Source organism: Lithobates pipiens, unplaced genomic scaffold (genome assembly GCF_037356315.1).
Source record: "Lithobates pipiens isolate NorthernLeopardFrog02 unplaced genomic scaffold, aLitPip1_a1.2 Scaffold_8, whole genome shotgun sequence".
NCBI classification, from domain to species: Eukaryota; Metazoa; Chordata; class Amphibia; order Anura; family Ranidae; genus Lithobates; species Lithobates pipiens.
Window position 1 is genome coordinate 114844060 of NW_027507903.1, and position 24494 is coordinate 114868553.

General features: G+C 42.1%; 1 protein-coding gene across 3 annotated transcripts in view; it reads right to left on the minus strand.

Moving 5' to 3' along the window:
- Nucleotides 1-8002: 8002 nt before the first annotated feature.
- CD276 (CD276 molecule) overlaps nucleotides 8003-24494 on the minus strand; it is a 36707-nt gene continuing 20215 nt past the window's right edge. For 2 of the 3 annotated variants that reach the window (XM_077471823.1, XM_077471825.1), the window contains 6 exons: nucleotides 23141-23488; nucleotides 20637-20933; nucleotides 16236-16382; nucleotides 16023-16064; nucleotides 15695-15727; nucleotides 8003-10989 (listed from right to left, as the gene is read on the minus strand). In XM_077471823.1, the coding sequence (XP_077327949.1) occupies nucleotides 10964-10989; nucleotides 15695-15727; nucleotides 16023-16064; nucleotides 16236-16382; nucleotides 20637-20933; nucleotides 23141-23488 (893 nt within the window). In that variant the 3' untranslated portion in view covers nucleotides 8003-10963. The remainder of the gene's footprint in view (nucleotides 10990-15694; nucleotides 15728-16022; nucleotides 16065-16235; nucleotides 16383-20636; nucleotides 20934-23140; nucleotides 23489-24494) is intronic. The other variant, XM_077471824.1, reaches the window with a different exon arrangement.

Here is a 24494-nt window from a genome sequence, read left to right on the forward strand (position 1 = left end):
TGTTGCGCTGTTTTGAGTACTCCACCAACATGGCCAGTGCCGATGACGCCGTTCTCAGCGTTACTATCCCAGTTCTATGCCTCCTTGAAAAAACGCTTTGGGCAATGATGGAAGAGGATGTGGCACAGGAGGAGGAGGAAGAGGGATCATTTCAAAGGCTTTCAGTCATTCACAAGTGGCTCCGAGGGTGGGTTCCTGCACCAACAAACGCCAGGTACACAATTGTCCAGCAAGGGCACAGTTCTGGAGGATGACGAGGTGGAGGATGAGGAGGAGGAGGAACCATGTTCACAGCAGGGTGGCACCCAGACCAGCTCATGGCCATCACTGGTGCATGGCTGGGGGGATACAGAGGATACAGACAATACACCTCCCACAGAGGACAGCTTTTCGTTACCTCTGGGCAGCCTGGCACACATGAGCGATTACATGCTGCAGTGTCTCCGCAATGACCGCCAAGTTGTCCACATTCTAACTGTTGCTGATTACTGGGCTGCTGGATCCCTGTTACAAGGACAACGTACCATCCTTAATTTCCTCAATGGAGCGTGATCGTAAGATGCGACAGTACAAGCGCACGCTGGTGGTAGATGCGCTGCTGGTGGCATTCCCACCTGACAGCGAGGGCACAGTGGAAGCACAAGGCAAAGGCAGAGAAGGAGGAAGAGGTCACTAACGCAGCCGGGGCACCCCCAGCACCTCAGAAGGCAAGGTTAGCATGGCCAAAATGTGGAAAAGCTTTGTCAGCATGCCACAAGAACCAGCACCACCATCTGATATCGAATGTGTTAGCAGGAGGCAGCATTTCAGCAACATGGTGGAGCAGTATGTGTGCACACGCCTACACATAGTGAATGACGGGTCTGCCCCCTTCAACTTCTGGGTCCCCAAATTGGGCACATGGCCTGAGCTTGCCCTTTACGTCTTGGAGGTACTGGCCTGCCCTGCAGCCAGTGTATTATCTGAACATGTATTTAGCACGGCAGGGGGCGTTATCACAAACAAGCGCAGCCGCCTGTCCAGAGCCAATGTGGAAAGCTCACATTCATTAAAATGAACCAGGCATGGATCCCACAGGACTTGTCCGTACCAGATTAGACATGTATACCGGCCTTACCCAACCATTTTTGTATTTTTGATCTTTCTAACTCTTTTGGGGTATACCCTAATTTAAAAAATAAAATAAAAATTAAAAACAAAAACCAGTGTTGGCTACCTCGTCCTCTTCCACCTACACCACCATCTCAACCTCCTACTCCATATGGACCTCGTCCTCATAGGTCAAGATTATTATTTTTTATTTCAAAGTATTTTATTTTGTATCACAACAAGAATAATACATTTGAAAGTGACATTCAGAACATCAATTCAGTCAAAACATAGAAAGGTTACAGGCAGCGCAACAAGATGATTCGGGTGTAACATGTCAGAGATATAAAATGTGATATCATTTTAGACAGACATGGTAGTGTTAGAGTGAAGGGTTGGTATTCCTATTAATGGTCGGAGGTGTACCTCCTCCCTGGACAACCCCAATGGGAGCTAGCTGTGCCCGAGAGGAGGAACTTAACCACTGACCCCTAGGAGTGAATGTAAGGAGAGGGACGGAAATGACCAGGTGTCTTTTTCCCTAAGATAGGAATCCGTGACTAGGCATCAGTGTTTGTCGTCTGCAAACAGGCCACATTTGTGAACCTGAGAGCCACATTGAACTCCTTGTATGTTGGGGTCCTGGCAAATGGAGAAGGAGAGTGTCTCAATTGCTATTCCAAAGATTAGCGGAGATAAAGGACAGCCTTGTCTGGTGCCTTTGGCTATATGTATTGGTTTGGAGTAGTGGCCTTGAAGCCTAATATAGGCTTTAGGATTTGAATAAAGAGCTTGGATCAGGCCCATGAACTTTTCGCCAAAGCCACAACGTTCAAGGATTGTAAAGATGTATGGCCAGGAGACCGAATCGAAGGCCTTTTGAGGGTCCAGTGATAAAAGCATGCCTGATTGTTTTGGACCTCCTAGCCAGTTTGTCTGGAGGATGGAGACTATGTCTATGGCTCTTCTGATCTGATCAGGGCCCTGTCTGCCTGGGATGAACCCCACTTGATCTTTATGAACAGATCAGTTAATGAAGGAAGCTAGACGATTTGCAAGGAGTTTGGTAAGGATTTTTAAGTCGCTATTGATGAAGGAGATGGGTCTATAATTACTGACTTCTTGTTTAGGTGAGGATCAAGTGGGGTTCCCTGTGTCTTTGCGTTAAAAAATGGTGTCATATGTGGAGTCAGGGTGGTGGTAACTGTCTTGTAATAGGGGTTAGGGAGACCATCGGGGATTGGAGCAGAACCTGATTTGAGATTCTTAATTACTTCCTGTACCTCTTCTTCTGAGAAGGGGGCCTCCAGCATATTATTTAAAATTTTTATGCATTTTATGTTATTTTAAGTTATTTCCCTATCCACATTTGTTTGCAGAGCACTTGCCATGCTCTTAACAACATTTTGCTGCCATTTGCAGCTCTCTAGCCCTTTCTATTACATTTTTAAGAGCAATTTTAGTCCTCAAAAGTTTGGGTCCCCATTGGCTTCAAGTTCGGGGTCAAGCTTGGGTCCCGAACGCTAACTTTTTTGCAAAGTTCGGCCGAACTCATCGAACCCGAACATTCAGCTGTCCGCTCGACCCTATCCACCACCAAACCTGAAATTCCTGTGTGAGCTTCTATTTTGTTAAAAATGTACACATGGGAGTACAATTGCTCTATTTACCCCAGGATGTTGCTTTCCCCTCCTGTGGATCAAATCTGCCTGTGAAGAGAAGTAATGACTTTGGAAACAAAAACATTTTTCAGTACATATACACGTGTTATTATTGTAGCTTTGCTCAGTCTTTAAAGAAGAACTTAATCTTTACAGAAAAAAAATGCACACAGAGAGAGGGGCACACTGATGTGAAAATTTTATGTTAAAGGACACTCTGATGGGCACATTTTATTTTAAGGGGCACGCTGATGGATATATTTTTAATGTGCACATCGATGGGCATATTTTGTTAAGGGGCACCTTAACAAAACATGCCCATCAGTGTGCACATAAAATATACCCATCAGCGTGCCCCTTAAAATAAAATGTGCCCATCAGAGTGTCCTTTAACATAAAATTTTCCCCTCAGCATGCCCCTTACAAAAAAAAGCCCAGCATTGTGCATATTAAAAATATACCAGTGTGCCCCTTAAAATATGCCCAACAGTGTGCACAATTCTTATTTATAGATCACTAATGTGCCCACATACCTTAACTGCAGGAGGGTGGGCACAACTGAAGCTGCCTCGCAATGTGATCCAGGACCCGGGAATCGGGAACAGCGGGCAGCAGGGGGGTGGGGCGCGCACGTGACATCACACCCCTACTGCCCGTGAGTGTCTCTTCAGCTCCGAGAGACGCGGCCAGGAGCAGGGGGCGGGCGCATGCGCGCAGCATCACTGGTTGCTGGGGAAACCCGCGGTCCCAGCAAACCAGTGATTGCTGTCGCTTACTACACTGGCGGCATGGCGGTCCGGGCAGAAGCGCTGCTCGGTCCGGACTCGGACCGCAGGCCGCCATTTAATGACGGCTGGTTTAGACCATAATTAATCATTTCATTATCCATTTTTTCATCATAATAAAGAGAGATCATTGATTTTATCTAGGATTCTTAGGGAACACCCACCAAAATCAATCTCACTTGCTTATTGCCGCACAATCAATGCTCTGGAAATTAAGATTTTGGCCTGAAATCCACACTCTCCATCTGAACCTATGACTGGAAAAGTTTTAATTCAGGTGAAAAAGTTAACAAAGTTGAAACTTTAAGCAGCAGTAAACTAAAAAAAAAAAAAAGTGGGCCCCTGAAGGATAATGTCATAATGTACTAGTATGCATCACATAGTAGCATATAATGACAGACTTGCCTGAAAAATGGATCCCTCCAGAAGGTACTCTGTCACCACTGACAGGGCTTCCATCTTCACCCGGTCTTACTTCAGGGTTCAAGGGCTCTGGCCGTTTGAATGGCCAAACCGTAATGACGCCTGAAAGTCATGTAAAAAAGCCCCCGTTGTGTTTTGCAATCTAAGACTCAACTGCCCCTTTAAGTTTATCATTTTGCTGATCAAGTAAACTTATTGTTGTTCAAGAAATGAGCTTGTGTTGAAATCAAAACTAGAAATGGGAACTTAAGTGTTTGTCATGGGATAGTCTGGAGTTACAATATCTCACAGAAGTGAGTAAACTCCTCACATTTTTGTAAATATTTTATTATATCTTTTTCATGTGACAACACTGAAGAAATTACACTTTGCTACAATATAAAGTAGTGAGTATACAGCTTTTATAACAGTGTAAATTTGCTGTCCCCCTTTAAAAAAAGCTCAACACACAGCCATTAATGTCTAAACCACTGGCAACACAAGTGAGTACACCCCTAAGTGAAAATGTCCAAATTGGGCCCAATTAGCCATTTTCCCTCCCCGTTGTCATGTGACTCGTTAGTATTACAATGTCTCAGGTGTGAATGGGGAGAAGGTGTGTTAAATTTGGTGTTATCGCTCTCCCTCTCATACTGGTCACTGGATGTTCAACATGGCACCTTATAGTAAAGAACTCTGAGGATCTGAATAAAAGAATTATTGCTCTACATAAAGATGGCCTAGGTCAGTGATGGCAAACCTTTTTGAGCCAGAGTGCCCAAACTGCAACACAAAACCAACTTATTTCTTTCAAAGTGCCAACACAGAATTAAACCTACCAGCGGCTCTGTACTGAGGATGGGACTGATCATCCCTCTGAATGAGCCCTAAGGGAATAAAAACATATGATTCTGCCAGATTCGCTCAGAGTGCGTTGTGTTCAGAATACACAGTACAACATACACTCACCTACCTGCCCATTACACTCAAAATGCATTCGATAGAGATACCTGGCATATTTTTTATAGGGCTGAGACTGGAAAAACTTTGAGAAAAACTGGCCTAGATTGCACTAGGGAATTGAGTTTCACCCTTCAGCTGCATACCAACCCGAGTCTGAGACAATAATGTCTCCCACTCATCTACTGAGTGCCACTATTCATGTGGCCAGCTTTAATGCTGCCATGTTTTCCTTCAGCTAATTGGTGCTTATTAGATGCCATCTACTGACTTAAATAGGGTACTTCACAGTATACCTTTTGGGTCATAAAGTGGTGGGTACGGTTATGTCATCAGGTGGCAGGCACATATCCTGCTGAATGCACTTTCAACATCTGAGCAGAATGCGCTTGTTGGTCAATTTGATCTTCTGTATCTGTTCTGACAAAAAAAGATTGCAAATCCCCTTGCTATTCTTATCTGTCCTTTTTTACTCTTCTTCGGTAGTTGCCAGCAGGGTGAACCAGAGAGAAGCAACCAGGAAGCATTAGGCAGAAAAACCTAAACCTCCCTGTGAGGATTCTAGGTTCAAAAAGACACTTCTAAAATAAAGCATAAGTTATTTCATCAAAATGTGAGGTATTTATCTCATTAAGGCCCCTTTCACACTGCCGTGCGATTTTGCCGCGATTTTAGGGAATGCCTGTGTAAACTTGAGGTCTAAGGACTTCAACTTGCATCAAAAGTCAGACCAAAGTAGTACAGGAACTACTTTGAAGTCGCACACATATAAAATGGTTATCATTGGGAATCATGGGGTACGACTTGTCATGTGACTCTGATGTCCAAACAACAAAAGATTACAGCACACACATGCAAAAATGCAATTTAAATCCTGCAAGGCTTTTTAAAACACCTGGACATATTCAGCAAAAAATAACATCACACCATATGGCCATATAGTGCTTAAGCCCATTACTGCATCAACGTAGTGGGCTTAAGCACTATATGGCCATACAGTGTGACGAAATCCCCATATTTTTTGCTGAATAGGTTCAGGTGTTTTAAAAAGCCTTGCAGGGCGTAAACCATTTGATATTTTAATCTCATGACACGATATCCAGTGGGATGGATACAGTGAAGAAAGATTAGAACCCTTGTCAGTTTTTATTAGAAATATACCAACTAAGTCAATGCGGTCCTTGCAGCATATGTATTAATACAAAAGAAAGACGGTGACTGGAATACCAGTTGAAGGGAAGCTGCTTTCACAGGATACAAGTGGTGTATCAAAAACAAGTTAAAAGAAGTAAATACAAAAATATCTCTATGAATGTCAAATATTGAATAAAAATAGTATAAAAAAAATAAAAATAAGGAAGAAGAGAGACAATGTCATTGCTTACCCATCACTTACTGTCCAATAGCCAAAACAGGAAGGGAGAGGAAATTAAAAGGAATCCCTATGCCCCCCCCCCCTCCAGGTCACCAAGACCAGTGCCCCCATTGGAAGATTTCCCCTCTATCCCAACATTTGGGATTTTTTTTTTTTAGGTAAACAGGACAAATCAAGAAGGTGAATCTCCCCAACAGGGACACAGACAGCGATAAAAACCTAATCCATCTCCATCTGTCCAAAATTAAAAAGCTTTGCCTTTAGTTATGGTTTAAGTAAAGCAACCCCAATGATGCTGTGTTTTCCATATTTAGGTTTCTATGCACTACAGTTGAGAAACATCCACAAAAGGCAGAGACTACTCCAAATTAATTATATTTAATTCCCTAAATACCTCAGGCCTGGACATCTACTTAAAGTGGTTGTTAAGCCACTTCTATAAAATGCTCCTATCCTCTCTGTATTATAACAATAAGTTCCCCTGTGTCTGTGTTATATCAAATATATGCTCATCTGTACTGATAACACACTGTCTTCCTGTGATCTTCCTCTCTCCTCTCCTCTGCCTAGCTGACAGTTCAAGTGGGCGGGGCCGAGCACCTCAGCTGTGTTATCAGTACAGATAAGCATATTTATGATATAACACAGACACAGGGGAACTTCTTGTCCTAATACAAAGGGGATGGGGCTTTTAATGTTAACTATGAGAGCAGCGGGGGGGGGGGGGGGGGGCTGGGTTGGGGCTGACATGAGCAAACACTCAGAGAGGGGAGGGGGGAGAGGAGGGTGATGAGGACACAGGAGACAGAGCAGGCTGCGTATGATGGAGGCACGTACTGAATCTGGTGTCAGAGCTCAGCAGCCCTGATATATTGGAGTCAGTGTACAAGGGGAGGTTAGCAACTCGCAGGATCAGACAGGTATTTCAGGTGATACAGAGGGCCAAATGACACAGCACAGGCACTGTGCTGTATAACATGATTTAAAGGAACAGGATGTTTTTTTGGGTTAATAAATGCTTTAGCTCATGCATTTATTTATTTCCTTTAGTGAATTAACTAACACCGTTTTAGCCCACAGACTCAACATTTTCTCAAGAAATTGTTTGCTGGGCTTCATCCGAGTTTACCCATGTAGAAAATTTAAAAGGGAACTATGGCTAAAGCTATTAGCCATGCTTCTAGTGGGTCCCAGGAGTGCACATAGTTGGTTTATGTCACAGAGCAACTTCATGTTCTAGAAGGATAGCGATCCTTTTGTCAGGATCCACCCAGATATCCGATTGGCAGCTGGCTCAGCCTTTCAGAGTGCTGCCAAGAGCCTGAACCAGCTGCTCCCGCCCCCTCTCCCCCTCCTGCCCGTGGCTCCAATGAGCACTCGAGGGTCAGAGCAGAGAACTGAGCAATCAGCTGTCATGTGATCACTCAGTTCTTGGGCACAGAGCCAGCAAGGGACAGATGCTGCAGCATGGGAGTGAGTATGTGTTTATTTTATAACCCAAACTTCTCCTTTAATGTCTGGCCGAAGACTTCAAACCTCAGGGTAGCTTACCCCTATTCACCATTAACGCAAAGGACCCACAACAGTATAAGAAAATGTTAAATATATAGTACCTTCCACATTGAAAACCCCAAGTTTAATTGAATAATTTGACTGATTTGAATAAATGCCCTAAGACTTTAAAGATATTTCCCGAGATGCTACCAACATGGCAAAAACACAAATCAATGGACCATTAAAGTAAAGCAGTTTATTTAAAAAACAAAAACAAAACACATACAAATAATAAAATATCACTAAAATCCAACTAGTTTTGGCTTCCTGGCAGATTAATATTTAAATCCTTACTGCCATAGGAATGTGCAATATAGTAAAGGCACAGCATTGCTTCTTATTAGTCACAGAACACCTTCAGTGTGCTCCCATGCAGGATTCTGGACCAGCAGAAACACTGGGAGCAGTAACATACATTTTACATTACACTTTTGGAACAAAACAAGACTTTACAGTATACAAAATTTTGATTTGTTTATGCTGACCATTTACAACCACTTGTTCATCTACTAAAAGGGTAAGGCATGTTGCTGGCTTCTGTGAGCTAAAAAATAAAAATGTACTCTCTAGTGACAAGTGTAATCATTTCAACTACAGATACTCTATATCACAATATCAGGGAAATGCAATTAGCAGACCTCTAGCTGTTGAAGAAATACAAGTCCCATGCGGCATAGCAAGACTGACAACCACACATGACGCAGAGGCATGATGGGACTTGTAGTTTTGCAACAGCCGAAGGTCCACTAATTGCATATCCCTGCTCTATATCAATACAGTGTTCACAATACTGACTCTATGCAATGCAAGTAAACAGGGCTATACCCTAGATTACAAAATTAAAGAGGTTTTCCACATGCAACTAACATATGGGAACTGCTGCATGCAGTCCCTCTCCCTTTCTTTACAGGGGTCTCTCAGCTTAAACTGTCACCAATTCACTGTTTGAAACTAGCTAAGAAGCGGTCCGATTTTCTGGTCTCAATTTCTCCCTCTCCTCCCATCGGGGTTAGAACAGCCCAGGCCTTCTCTTGGTGGCTCGCCCATGGATTTTCTCAGGTCCATCACTTTCTGGGATCCCGCTCTTTTTCCCTGCTGGCCCTTGCTCCGTGAGACATACAAAATACCCCCTATAAAAAGTTCTTCCCCTAGATGCAGCTCTGCCACTGGATAGTTGCCCTCAGTCGCAACTTATCCTTTTCCATTCCAGACAATGGCCTTCAAGCATAACGGTCAACATTCCACAGGAGCCCGCAGGACCATTTCTGAGGTCTATTTCTCCTTGAACACTGGTGCCTTGTCCATGTTCCTTTCCTATATTTCTAGATGGGAGAGTGATTTAGCAACCCCCACAGATCTTGAGGACTGGAGTAAGGCCTGGTCAAACGTAGCCAAATGCTCCTTTAACAGTCACCTTGGAGGCAGCCTATAAAGTCCTCCTCTGCTGGTACTGGGTTTCAACCCATATTGCTCACTCAAACCCGCCATATAGTGATAGATATTTGGGGCTGTGGCCGGCGCAGGGACGAGATCCACATTTGGTGGTCGTGCCCTTAACTGGTGGGGTTCTGGTTGAGGGTCTTTGGCCTCTTCACTAATTTTTTCCCATGTGCTGTTTCGCAGGGACACCAGACATGTACTTCTCCACTGGCCAGTCCCAGGCCGCTTTTCCTATCACCAGAAATTGGCCACATACCTTTTTATAGCCACCAAATGTGCTATTACCAGAGCCTGGAAGAGACTTTCAATTCGGTTTGCAGAGGTGAAGAGCATCCCAACTACCCTAATGATTCATGAGAAGGTGACCAGTATCCTTCAAGACTCTCACTCCAAATTCCTCAAAGTGTGGGCCCCATGGTGGTTATACGCTCTTCCAACCCTTCACCTGACTAGCATGGGCTCTACTGGCCACCATAGTGTGTTATCTAACCCCCCCCCCCCCCTCCCATTACCATCCTCCTACCTCCAGTGGATGGGGTCCCCGTTCTCTCTCCTTTTACTTAGCACTGGGTCCCTGAGCCCAGATATTCACATTTACTTCCAGCATCATTAGCCAGATGACGTTGATCTATATCCTTGTACAATCAAACTTATGCAACTATTCTGTAATCACTATATTAATTCATTGTATTTCTCCTGCACAAGAATTACTTGTTTCACAAATATATAATGTTATTTTTTTTCCTGTTTTTTTCAATAAAAAAACATTGTACCGAGAAACAAAGAAGCAGCTCTAAGGCTACAACTGCTTGGAACAACTTAGTTGTTTTGGGGTCAAACCTGACCTTGCCTTGGTATTCCAAGGAAGACAAATAGATATTTGAGAACGGCTGCATTTTGCCAAGAAAGCTAATCAACTCCAAACAGAAACAGCTTCATAGCTACTTAAGAGTTTAATTTCACCATTTTGCCTAAGGTTTTATACTTATTCAGCACCCTCCCGATATCAATACTAGTGTCTGATCTGAGGAAATTTCAGGCAAAACTGTTGGAATTTATTTGGGGAGCTAAAAGACCCAGGGTGAATAGACGAACATTATACACTCCAAAACTTAGGGAAGGTCTAGGAGTGCTTGACTTGATTAAGTACTATCATGCAGTGCAACTGGCCCAATTAACCCGATTCCACTCACGACAGTCCAGGCCACTCTGGATGTCGATGGAAACCTCCCTATACCCAAACAAGGAGATTAGTCACTTCATATGGATGAAGGGGAAAAAACAGACCTACACTATTGTTAATGAGAAACTACTTCCTATCAAAATGGAAAATGCTGACTGTGTACTTTTTAAATAATTTTCTGAATAAAAATATTGGAAAGTTTTTGTTTCAAACAGTTGATTGACAGAGGACAAGGAGTGGGGTACCCCCTGCTACTTACCCATGAGGGACATGCTCAAAAGGTTTTTACCTATCTAGTTGAAGGTGGAAAAGCGGTTTAAAAAGTATTCATCACATGCCCATCTCCAAATAAAATTCTGCAATAAAAAAAATGGACCATATTAAGATCACAGGAAGGCAAGTCCCGCACGCCTTGCGAAATCTATAAAGAGTCCCTTGATTTTCCAGCACCGAGTCCAGTGTGTATTAGGTAAAGCTCAAAATGCTGAAATTGTTCAGATTCACATGAACATTCTCACTCCAAGGAAGAAGTATTTTCACCTATAAAAACAGAAATGGAGATGCTTGAAGCCACAAATATTTTCTTTCTAAAATTTACCTTTGATTATAATACTGTACCTATTTTGACATGGATTTGATTAAAGTACGCCTGCAATGAGAAAAGCACGTGGGCTGCCATACTGGGCACCTCCTAAACATACTAGTTTCCAGGCTGGGTCTGGCTTTTTTGAGTATCAGAGAAAAGTCAGAATTCTTAGTCATTATACTCATTCCATGTTAAGCCCTATACACACACTATTAGATTTTTGTCTTCAGATTTACCAAAACCATGTAGTGGAAGGGCCTGCCTGATTGCCTAAACATTGAAACTCCTAAGGTTTGACCTCATATTATATGGTTTTAGTAAATCTGAAGGGAAAAAAAAAAATCTGTAGAAAATATGATAGTGTGTAGTCTGCATAACAAGGAAACTAGCATTTCAAATGGACAAGTCAGTAATGGTATCCTACATATTTCTCTCACAACCAGCATGAATTAAAAGGAAAAGTATAGTGTATATTAGAGCTACACAATTAATTGTCAAGAATCGTTATCGCGATATTGACTAATGAAATCATGTGACTGTGAAGAACACGCGTCGGAAAACGAGATACCGGAAGTGACGTCTACGAGCTCGCCGCTCGTCTCTGTTACTGCTGATTTATTACATTTTTAAATGAGTACCGTGTTATTTTGCTGCAATAAAAAAAGTTTTAAAACAATACTACACTATCAAGCATTCCTCTTGCCCCGTTTATGAGGTCCATCCACTACATTGATGAGAAAAGAGAGATTGTATATTCGTGTACCTAGAGATGACCAGATACTAGTGAAATCGCCCTGGGGATACCCCGCCTGGGGACATACAAGAGTTCCAAAACCCACTTTTATGTTGTAACCTTACAGCAGTAAGGTAAGGGGACATCCATCCACTTAACAAACGGAGAAAAGGAAAGGAGAATCACCCTCTCTCTGCTGTTGCACTACCTGGGAGCACTAGCACTTTATTTGGGACATCCCTAGTCATTTGAAGATTGCACAGTTTTTTATGTCGTTTGCACGGACACATGTAGCATTGCAATTATTGCGAAGTTTGCACATTGCTTGCAGTGTTTGCATGAACATTACTAATACTGGCACTTGCACTTTATGTGTTTTTTTTGGATTATCACATCGTTGCACTTCATATGGCAGTAGCCTATATGGACAATTTCCTGAGCTGTAAATGAAATGTTTTTTTATTTTGATTAGACATTGATATATTTTGCATGTAATTTATTTAAGCACTTTTGCACTAGAAGGAGTTAATTTATACAGATAGATTGCGATCTGAATATTTTTAATATCACATTTATGAGACTTCTTCACACTCTTTTGTGTCTGATATGAAATAGCCTCAGTTATCTATCTTGATACACCAATCCCCTTTCCTCCCTCCCCTCCCCTATATAGGGCACACTACTCTAGTCAAGTATTCTTCTACATATTTTTGGTAAAAAAATAAATAAATAAATAATAATAATAATAATAATAATAATAATAAAAATTAAAAAAAAATCGCAATAAGCGTTTATTGATTGGTTTGCGCAAAAGTTATAGCGTTTACAAAATAGGGGATCATTTTATGGAATTTTTATTACAATTTTTTTTTACTAGTAATGGCGGCAAGCAGAAATTTTTATTGTGACTGCGACATTATGGCAGACACAGACATTTTTGGGACCATACAAATGCACTGATTCCTGTGTAAATGACACTGGCAGTGAAGGGGTTAACCACTAGGTGGCAGTATAAGGGTTAAGCGAGTCCTGGGGCGTGTTTCTAACTCTGGGGGGGCATGGCTGTGTGTGACACGTCACTGATCTCTGCTCCCAATGACAAGGAGCAGAGATCAGTGACACTAGGCAGAATGGGGAGATGCTTGTTTACATTAGCATCTCCCCATTCTGACTCCCCGTGAGACGAACGCGGGTATCCCCACAGCCATAGAGTTCGCAGGACCTGCAATCCGACTCATGGAGGTCCCGGTCGGCCGGCGGCGGGCACGTGCTGGCACGGCGGCAAATTTAAAGGGACGTACAGGTACGCCCATTTGCCTGTCTGTGCCATTCTGCCTACGTACATCAGTGTGCGCTGGTCGGGAAGTGGTTAATGAATTTAAGACAAAACAAAAAACTAACCAGTAAAGTTAGCCCATTTTTTTTGTATAATGTGAAAGATTTTATGTCGCGAGAATCGTGAGAGAATTGTGATCTTTTAATTCTAAGCAAAAAAATTGTGATTCTCATTTTGGCCTGAATCGTGCAGCTCTAGTGTGTATTTAACAAGTTTCCAGTTTGAGGTATTATTGCAGTGTTAACCTTTAAGTAGCTTTTTCAGATTTTTAAATGTACACGCTTCCATTTGTTTATATTTACTAAATACAGAGATTTGTAGAATAACCACTAGAGTGAGCAAATGCTCAATTTGTAAATCAAATCAGTCAGTTTTACCAAAATTTGAAATATAATTCACATTATGCATGGTTTTCAATGAGCAAAGACATGCATTGTGACAGTAAATCAGATCTAATGTGTAGCACTAAAAACCAGGAAGCAGGTCTGCTTATATAATAAGCAAAGATGGCTACCCATATACGCATTGTATAGAAGTACAAATGTTCAATAGAAAAAAAAAAGTTTTTAAAAACATTAAAAAAGGATAAGTTCACCTTTAAAATAAATAAATGCACTTTTGTTTTTCCCCCTAGGTAAAAAATAAAAATGTGCATTTTTTTTTCCGAGCCTGCAGAGCATTGCATCCACGATCAGCAGATCACAGGTACAATCTCAGTCTCCGGCACACTCACTAGAACTCACTAGCGCCCTGGTAGCTCATTGAGAACTAAGAGCCGTCAGCCACAATGGCTGATGGAACCTAAGCATTCAATAACCGGAAACTGAATGAGTGACGTGGCCATGTGGGAGGAGCTCCATCAAATGTGAGTGCAAGTTGCTTTTATAATAAATTGAATAGTTTTAAAGGGTACCACACTAAGTGGAGTTTTTAATTGCTTTTATATTGCCTGAGTGGAAGAGAAGATCAAAAGAACTTGTGACACTGAGGGGGTGTCAAGCTAAGCACTTTCTGACCTGAAAACCTGTTAGTGTATCTGTGAGCATAGGTGGAAGTCATGGAACTGCTTTTTGGGAGGTGCTTCTGAAGAAAAATAGACCAAGATACGAAAAAAAAAGATACACTGTATGATATCTTTTGAAGAAACTTTCTCCTATTTGATGCAATTGAAATATTTGTGTTTTTTTTATTTTGTCACAGCTCATAGCTTTTTTGGAATACTGGTGCACATTAGATATCCTACCTTTTATCAATGGAATAGTTATAGATATATAATTTGAGCATGTGGGGAGGGTTTAGTAAGTACATTTGAATTTTTCTTTGAGTCTATAGGACACACCCAAAAAAGTTTAAGAGGTTAAAGACCCTGCAAGTACAGAAAAATACCCACTTATCTGCCAGAAATGGACTTCACTCGTAAGTCCTGTAGTGGGCTTACAACACACAGCACTTTTAGGACTTGGTGTCAGCCATGAGCAGTCTTCTATAGACATCCCTGAATTTCTTGACATGATCCAACAGGTATTTTAGAACGTATTGAACAGATATAGCAACAAAACACTTTTAGTGGTATATTTAACAGATCAAAAAAGGGAGCAAATAGAACTTGTTTAATGTTAGGGTTCATACACACTTTAAAAGATAACTGCACTAACAGTACGCTTATTAAAATATAGTTTATATTGTAAAGCCCTGCGTAAATTTTTGGCGCTATATAAATCCTGAATAATAATAATAATTAGTTCTCCCTCATAAGTTCTTGCAGCAGTTACATATTAATGCATGAATGGTATAAAGAAAAAAAAAACACACACACACACAGCTTATAATCTGCATTCAATGTCTTATATCTGGTTTTACATATATGCAGCTGCAGGTTTAGCGCAGGAGTCCAGTGCGGTTCTGTTCATCGGCTCAGGTGTAATTTTTTTATTGGAAATTGCATCTGAATCGGATTAAAAAACACACAGGACTCTTTAAAACCACACTGCGGCTGCCCGCACATGTGTGAACCGGCTGCATTTCACATTATTTGAATCAGATTGCATATATGTTTCCTTTCTAAAGCATCTAGAGCCTGAGATGAAAAGCCTTTCCCCTACCAAGAGCTGCAGAGTGGGATTCTTGCTCACCCAGTGGAAACAGCGGTATTTCTGCAGAGGTTCAATGCAGAGATAGCGCCAGAGCTCTCCAATTAGCAGGGAGCTAGAGCTTTGATGACTGCAGAGCTATAGGTATGTCTCAGTAGGGGGGTGTTGGCCTTTTGCCAAGAGATCACTTTTTTCCCACTGACAGCATGCCCCCTGACAGCAACTGTCAGGGGACAAGCTTTTATACTCTGTGGTTCCTTTGCAATGAAAATTAACTGTAAGACAGCAAACAATTTTGTTTTGCGAATGGAATCTATTTAACTAATTTTACCTGAGCAATTAATTGGACTTTAATTTGTTTTTACTTGACAGCTGCAAATTCCAACAATGAACACGTTTAAAATGTGTGATGTGACTGTTAGGTTCATATTTCTGGTCAGTCCCTTATCGGGCATGATTCAGTCTGCTACATAAACATTTAGAAGATTCTACCATCTTACCTTCTAATGTGCTGGATTTTAGGGGCTGCATGGCTGTAAAACATAAAAATTGATGGAATGAAGACAAGAAAATACCAATAATGCCTAAGAAGTTGACAGAGTACTGAAGGCAGATCAATGAAAGATGATTTTTAACTGCAGCGGTTAATGGATTTTATATGTTGCACATGGGTTAAGCCAAAGCAAGATACAATGCAAATGAAGTAAGGGATTTAGAAAAATAGATCTGAATGAAGTATAAAGCGGAAGGCTTATTAACATGATGATGAAGACAAAACCATCTTTAAATGGAGAAATGCAATACACCTATGGAGTTTAACAATTATACCTGTCTTCAATTCTCCATTTTCTTCTTGTTCCATGTTGCCTGCTTAGAAGGAAGGAAATTGAATATTCAGTGACAGGTTTAGTGTTTGAGCTGGTCTGCCTCCCTATAAAAGTTACAGCACGTCTATCAGCTTCATGTTTCTCCCTCTAAACATCCTAGATAATCATCACCTCCTGTATGGAAAATAATACTGCCAAATCCTATGCTTATTACCTGCTTCCTCTTGTTCTTGCTCTTCCTCACAGGTCTGTTTTAGATGTTTTCGACATACACAGGCAAGAGCCACAAGGAGACCCAGGAGGCAGACACAAAGCCCCACTGTCACCCACAAAGCCACCAGTGGGAATGAGAGATGCTGCCCTGTAGATGTAAGGAAGAAGAAGTTCAGTTCATTGCATCAGTTAGACCAGTGTTTCTCAGTCCAGGCGCCTTTTAAAACTCTGCACAATCTTGAGGCACACCATTCTAAAATGTAAAAACTAAACAACATGTAGGACACTCAACGTTAGAGGTTATTTATTCTTCCAAAGCAAAACACACCTTTATTAAGTTAGCCATTAAAAACAGCAGTGATTATGGTTGTCTTTTCACACATTTTTATCATTTGGATTTTTACATATACAGCACTGTGCAAGGGTTTTAGGCAGATGGGATGAAATGTTGTAATGTAAAAATGCTTTAAAAAAATATTTTTTTTGTGTGTTTTTTTTTTTAATATCAATTTACAAAATGCAAAGAGAAGAAGAAAAATCAAAATAAAATCTAGTACTTGGTGTGACTATTCTTTGGCTTCAAACCAGCATTAAATCTTACACTTGCATACTTTGTACACTTGCACAAAGCAGGGATTTTGTAGGATTATAGTCAGGTGTATGATTAACCAATTATACCAAGCAGGTGCTAATGATTACCAAATTATTATCAAGGTTAAAACACTTAACATTAACAGAAACAGCTGTGTAGCAGATTTAACCGGGTTCCCGACCGGCCACTGCAATTATACTGTGACACAATGGCTCCCCTGGGTGAGCCTTTATAGCTGTAAGTTGGCCCTTTAAGACGATGTAGGAGGCCCGCAGCATGTACCCGGAGTCAAAGTGAGTGCCCAGCGGGCGCGATGACTGCCAGGCACCCGCGATTGCTCGTAACAGAGCGAGAACTGGGATCTGTGTGTGTAAACACACAAATCCTGGTTTTCTCAGGGGAGAGGAGAGAGATTGTGTGTTCATACTAAGTATGAACACGATCTCTCTCCTCCCCTAGTCAGTGCTATCCCCCCACAGTTAGAACACACCTAGGGAACACAGTTACCCCTTGATCGGCCCCTAGTATTAACCCCTTCCCTGCCAGTGACATTTATACAGTAATCAGTGCATTTTATAGCACTGATAGCTGTATAATTGTCAATGGTCCAAAAAAAGGTGTCAAAAGTGTCCAATTTGTCCTCTGCAATGTCATAGTCCAGATAAAAAAAAAAAAATCGCAGATCGCCGCCATTACTAGTAACAAAACAATAATAAAATGGCATAAATCTATCCCCTATTTTGTAGATGCTATAGTTTTTGCGCAAACCAATCAATATATGCTTATTGCGATATTTCTTATCAAAAATATGTAGAAGAATACATGTCAGCCTAAACAGAGGACAAAATTTGTTTAAAAAATTAAAATAAAATTGGGATATTTATTATTGCAAAAAGTAAAAAATAGTGTTTTTTTCAAAATCACCCTCTTGTTTATAGCACAAAAAATAAAGACCACAGAGGTGATCAAATACCACCAAAAGAAAGCTCTATTCGTGGGAAAAAAAAATACATACATTTTGTTTGGGTACAGGGTCGCACAACCACGCAATTGTCATTTAAATTGCTGTATTGAAAAAAATGGCCTGATCATTGAGCAACCAAATCTTCCCGGGCTGAAGTGGTTAAACAGCCAAACTCTGCTACTCATGTGATTTGTGGAAGACAGTTTTATGGCACATGACATACACCATGACAAGACTGAGCACAGGAACAAGAGCCAAGGTAGTTATACTGCATCAGTGAGGTCTCGCCCGGCAAAGATTTCAAAGTGGACTACCCCAGATTCAAGAGGTGCTGTTCAGGCTCTTTTGAAAAAGCACAAAGAAATGGGCACTGTTGAGGACCGTGGATGTTTTGGTCGTCCAAGGAAACCTAATGCAGCAGATGAAAGACACTTCATGATTACTTTCCTTTGACATCGGAAGATGTCCAGCAGTGCCATTAGCAGAGAACTGGTAGAAACCAGTGGGACCCAGGAACACCCATCTACTGTCAGAAGTCTGGCCAGAAGTGGTTTTCATGGAAGAATTTCAGCCAAAGATCCATACCTCTGACATGGAAACAAGGCTAAGTGACTGAACTATGTATGAAAACATAGGAACTGGGGTGCAGAAAAATTACAGCAGGTGCCCTGGACTGACCAGTCAAAATGTGAAATATTTAGCCGTAGCAGGAGGCAGTTTATTTGCCGAAGTGCTGGAGCTCGGTACAATAATGAGTGTACAACAGTGAAGCATGGTGGAGGTTCCTGCAAGATTGGGGATCCATTTCTGCAAATGGAGTTGGAGATTTGGTCAGGATTAATAGTGTCCTCAACGTTGAGAAACACAGGCAGATTCTTATATATCATACAATACCATCAGGGAGGAATGTAATTGGCCCAAAATATATTCTGCAGCAGGACAAAGACCCAAACATACAGTCAATGTCATTAAGAGCCAAAGACGCACAAGGAGTGCTGGAAGTGATGATTTGGCTCTCACAGAACATCAAGTCTTTCTGGGATTACATGAAAAGACAGAAGGATTTGAGGCAGCCTACATCCACAGAGTTCTCCAAAACGTTTGGAACAACCTACCTGCTGAGTCTCTTTAAAAACTGTGTGAAAAGTGTACCTAGAAGACTTGATGCTGTTTGAAGGCAAAAGGTGGTCACACCAAATATTGATTTGATTTCTCTTCTGTTCATTTACTTTACATTTTGATAAAAAACAAACCATTGACACTTCTATTTCTGAAAGCATTTTTAATTTACAGCATTTTTTTCAAACCTGCCTAAAATGTTTGTACATATGCACAGAATAACAGAGTAACAGTTCATTTATCATGGAGTAGGTATTGTTTATTTTTATACACACCTTTTCTCACTTGTACCAACTAGTATGGCAATGTTTCTCTTCTCCCTCAGTTTATTTCCATCACTCGGCTAATGGGAACCCAGCTTATCAACTTATGACAACTGATGGTTGTTATAATACCAGAGGCTAAAAGGTTGTAATGGCGCATAATGCAAACCTGTAGCTTTGTGTAACTAAAGGGTAAGCTTGATCCACTTGATACACCTGCTGGCTTGTATACAATTTCTGGGCAATTGCCAAGGTACCCCCTAAAGAAAACTGAAGGCACCCTGGTTGAAAAGGCTAAATTAGACCATCAGTGTTTTGTAAGAACTCATGCAATTTTCCGCATCATCACCAAGTCCAGAAAAAGGGGAATTCTCCCCAGCAGAGACACAAAGAGCAATACCAATATGACAAATGCTCCAAACCGTCCTTCCTCATATCATAGGTGGAAGTAAAGAACATTGTGCGATTCCCCCATCAACACAGTCATTGCTGATGGGGGAATTCCGCCCGCTGCACTATTGTATTTTGCCAGCAGGGGGCACAGGGAGCATTCCTGGCCGGCAGAATACAATGGATACTACTGACAGCTATATCCACTGGCAGATATGCTGATTGTACCCAAGTTGATCGATCCACTTGGGTACAATCAGCCTGCTCATACATGGATCAAATTTCAGCCAGTCCCTGCTGAACTGAATGAATTTCAATCCATGTTTTTGCTGGCTTAGAAAAATTGGTGGCGTTCAGTTTCATAAAAAAGGTTCTAATGGGATCAAAAGAATTCACCTTTGCGTCAGTCCAAAAATAAAAATTTTGGATGATTTTTACAGATTAAAAGGGGTTGTAAAGTCTATTTTTTTTGTTTTGTTTTTTAAACAACAAGCATGTCATACTTACCTCCTCTGTGCAAGGGTTTTGCACAAAGTGGCCCCGAGCCTTATCTTCTGTGGTCCCCCAGCGGCGCTCCTGGCTCCTCTCCCTGCATCAAGTGCCCTGACAGAGAATCGCTTTCTCCTGGGGGCACTCATGCGAGCGCGCTCCCGTGTCCTACTGCTGAATCCATTAACACAGACAGTAGGAATCGACCATGCCCCCCGGCTCCCGCGCCATTGGATTTGATTGACAGCAGTGGGAGCTAATGGCTGTGCTGCTATCAATCTATCCAATCGGGACCCGAGACACCGGCGGGAGCTGATGTGCTCATCCTTGTCGCTGGAAAGACCAGGTTCAGTTAAGTAAAAGGGGGGGGGGGGATCTGGGGTGCTGCTGCATCACAGGAGGTTTTTCACCTTATTGCATAGAATACGTTAAGGTTAAAATAAACTTGAGGGTTTACAACCTCTTTAAAACAGTCTACAAATTTTTGAATTGCAATAAATTATGAATATCTGTACCTTATTAAATCTAAAAGCCTGGATATCTGCTACACTGAGCAGAACAAAAGACTGTACATTCCGTACTGACCTGTCACACTCAGAGATGCATGAGTCACCGCCTGCAGGATGGGATTGTATACCAAGCAAGTGTATGTGTCACTGGTCTCCAAGATGACATGGACAGTACTCTGAACGCGGAACAAGCCTTCTTCATTGGCCACTTGTGAAGTTGTGATGTTTTCTGTCAGGTTTTGTCCTTTTCCATCCTGCCATAGTATTTCGGCCTCTGGGTATCCACGATAAGTATGGCATGTCACTGTTACATGATCACCAGGTTTAAGGCCCTCACTAGGTTCCAGATGCAAAATTGGCTTTGTAAATGAGGCTGTATAGAAAAGAAGAACATCAATCATTTATTACACTAATTAACAAAGCAGGTGCTAGCTTTATATTGGTTCATTTATACGGCGCATTCACACAAGTCCCTTTACTGCAGGCTTCATGTAGGTCTGCGTTTTCCTGGCACGGAGATGAACAGGTGTTGCGTGCATCCCTGTGGCGGAATCCCATTAATTTCTATTGGGACATGCAGCTGCGCACACACAGCCGCCTTGTCCTAATATAACATGTGGTTTAGTGTAAGTGCACGGTTTATTCAGGGACCTGCATTCACCCACATGCCACATTTGGACACAGCAGCTTTGTCCGTGCAGCCACATGTCCCAATAGAAATTATTGAGACACCGGCACAGGGATGCACACAATACCTGTACATCCCCATGCTGGAAAAAACAGACCTGCAGGGCCCACATTAACCACTTGCTTACTGGGCACTTAAACCCCCCTCAGTCCCAGACCAATTTTCAGCTTTCAGCGCTGATGCACTTTGAATGACAATTGCGCGGGCATACAACACTGTACCCAAATGAAATTTTTATCATTTTTTTCCCACAAATAGAGCTTTCTTTTGGTGGTATTTAATTACAGCTGGGAGTTTTATTTTTCGCTAAACAAACAAAAAAAGATGCAAAAAATAAAAATAAAAAATCATGTTTAATAGTTTGTTATAAAATTTTGCAAACAGGTAATTTTTCTCCTTCATTGAAGTGCGCTGATGAGGCGGCACTGATAGGCTGCACTGGTGGGCACTGATAGGCTGCATTGGTGGGCACTGATAGGCATAGTTAAGGCGGCACTGATGGGCACAGATAAGATGGCACGGATGGGTGGCACTAATAGGTACCACTGATAGATGGGACTGATGGGCACTGATAGGTGGCACTGATAGGTGGCACTGCTGGGCACTGATGGGCGGCACTGCTGGGCACTGGTAGATGACACTGATGGGCATGGATATGTGGCACTGGGGTGCAGCACCTTTGTTGAGGCAGATTGTGGGCACTGCTGGGTGGCACTGTGGGCACTGCTGGGTGGCACTATGGGCACTGCTGGGTGGCACTGACGGGGGGCACTTATTTTTTAATCATCTTTATTGATGAGGGGGCAGGTGGGCACTGGCAGGGGGCAGGTGGGCACTGGCAGGGCTGGCCGTGATCGGGACATCAGTGATTGGCTCTTTTTTTTCTCCTCGCGTTCTCAGCGCGAGGAGGAATAATAGCCAATTACCGGCTCCGTTATATCACATGATCAGCTGTCATTGGCTGACAGCTGATCACGTGATAAGGGGTCGGGATCGACCCCTTGCTCTGATCGGTGATCAGGCGAGTCTCATAGACTTGCCGATCACAGAGCGCGCCCCTCAGGGGGCGCGCAGGCCGCTCGTGCACGGGACTACGTCAATAGACGTAGTCCCGGAAAAGGAGATCCGCGCTGTAGCCGTCATTCGGCTATAGCGCGGGTCTCAAGTGGTTAAAAGCAATCTGTGTGAACATGCCCTAAAGTGGTTATAAACCTCATACATGAAATATGAACAAAGCATATATCTCTGTAGTTTGTACTTTTCCGACACCTTTTGTTTAAAAGTAAAAATCTGTATTCCAACGATCAAACATTATATATTTTTTAGCAGTGGCCCTAGAGAATAAAATGGTAGTTGCCTGTAAAAGTGATCCAGAGACTATTCTCTCTGATAACTTTTACAAATTAGGGAATCACCAGTTGAAAATTGCTGTAGCCATGGCCCCGGTATAGCCACTTGAACAAAATCACAAATATATACATGATTGTGCGGCAAATGGTTAAGAGCACTAAGCGTAACTTCTTTTCGCTACCTCTTTCCTCTGCTATCAGCATGAATCGCTTCTGACAAGTTTTCCCTGACAAAAAGGGATCTCCAGCTGACTTACAGCCTCAGCTCTGTTTCTACGTGCTGTGCAGGGGGTGTCCCTTCCTTCCAATCAGCTCTCAGAGCTTTCCTCATTGAGTATTTTCAGCTCTCCGCCCCCTGTTTATTTGAGAGATCAGACAAGCTTTATGAATTCTGGACTTTGAACAGATGTAGAGAAGAGGTACCTGTAGATTAACAGGTACCACTTGTGTAGGAGGATTTGTTTCATCTCAATGTATCACCTGAGGCCAGTCACTTCACTGGGTATATGTAAGGGTTTACAACCACTTTAAAATGATGCTTACCTGCCACCTGCAGGCTCACAGCAGCTGAACTGTAGTTTCCAACATTTACAAAGCATGTATAGGTGCCTTCGTCAGAGAGCTGGACCTTGCGAAGAAGAAGGGACATATTGCCTTCTGGCAGTTTAGTTAGAAAAAGCTGTGTACGATTGATGAAGTTTGGTTCCTGGTTCTCCAATTGCTCTTGTCCAAGGGTAAAAGCATGAACCTGCTGCAAGCTTGTCAACTTCCAAAACAAACTGAGATTCTGCACTGAGAACCCAACCGGGGGAGTGAACCAGCAGGGGAGGATGACATCTTCATCTAGGATTCCAGTGACAGGAAGATCAGGGACACAAACTTCTATGGCTCCTGGAGATGTGCAGGAAAAATAGAGGAAAGAATGGTTAACTGTTTACATCAAAAGGAATTTTAATATCTCTTCACTGCAAACTTGATAATTCATCCTTCTACATATAAAATGCATCTAATAAATCAGCACTATTCGACAACTGAACAAACTTAGTCCGTAGGGTTCAATATTGATTGGGACCACCCTTTGCAGCTCCACATCTTTATTGACCTTGCTTTGTGCACTCATGTTGGAACAGGAAGGGATCATCCCCAAACTGTTACCACAAAGTTGGGAGCATGGAATTGTCCAAAATGCCTTGGTATGCTGACACCTAAAGGGTTCCCTTCACTGGGACTAAGGAGCCAAGCCCAACCCCTGAAAAACCCCACATCATAATCCCCCCTCCACCAAATGATTTGGACCAGTGCACAAACCAAGGTCCAGAGACATGGAGGAGCGAGTTTGGGGTGGAGGAACATGACTGCCTGCACAGAGTCCAGACCTCAACCCAATAGAACACCTTTGAAATGAATTAGAGCGGAGACCGCGAGCCAGGCCTTCTCCTCCTGACCTTACAAATGCGCTTTTCGAAGAATGGCCAAACATTCCCATAGACACACTTCTAAACTTTGTGGACAGACTTCCCAAAAGAGTCGAAGCTGTTATAGCTGCAAAGGATGGGCCAACTCAATACTAAACCCTACAGACTAAGTCTAGGATGGCATTAAAATTCATCCATTTCGTTTGAGAGCCACGACGTACGACCACGCAATTGTCAGTTAAAGCAACACCGTGCCGAATCGCAAAAAGTGCTCTGGTCTTTGGGCAGCCAAATGGTCCAGGACTTAAGTGGTTAAGCAACGTACATGCAATTGCATGGGTTGAACGGGCGCAACTCGAAACTTGCCAATTTTTTTTTACACTAGGTCACCTTTATGTATTTTTTAAAGCGGAGGGCCACCCTAAAAATAAAAATATCATTAATATTCTTTAAAAAAAATGTAAAAAGAAACATTTGAAAAA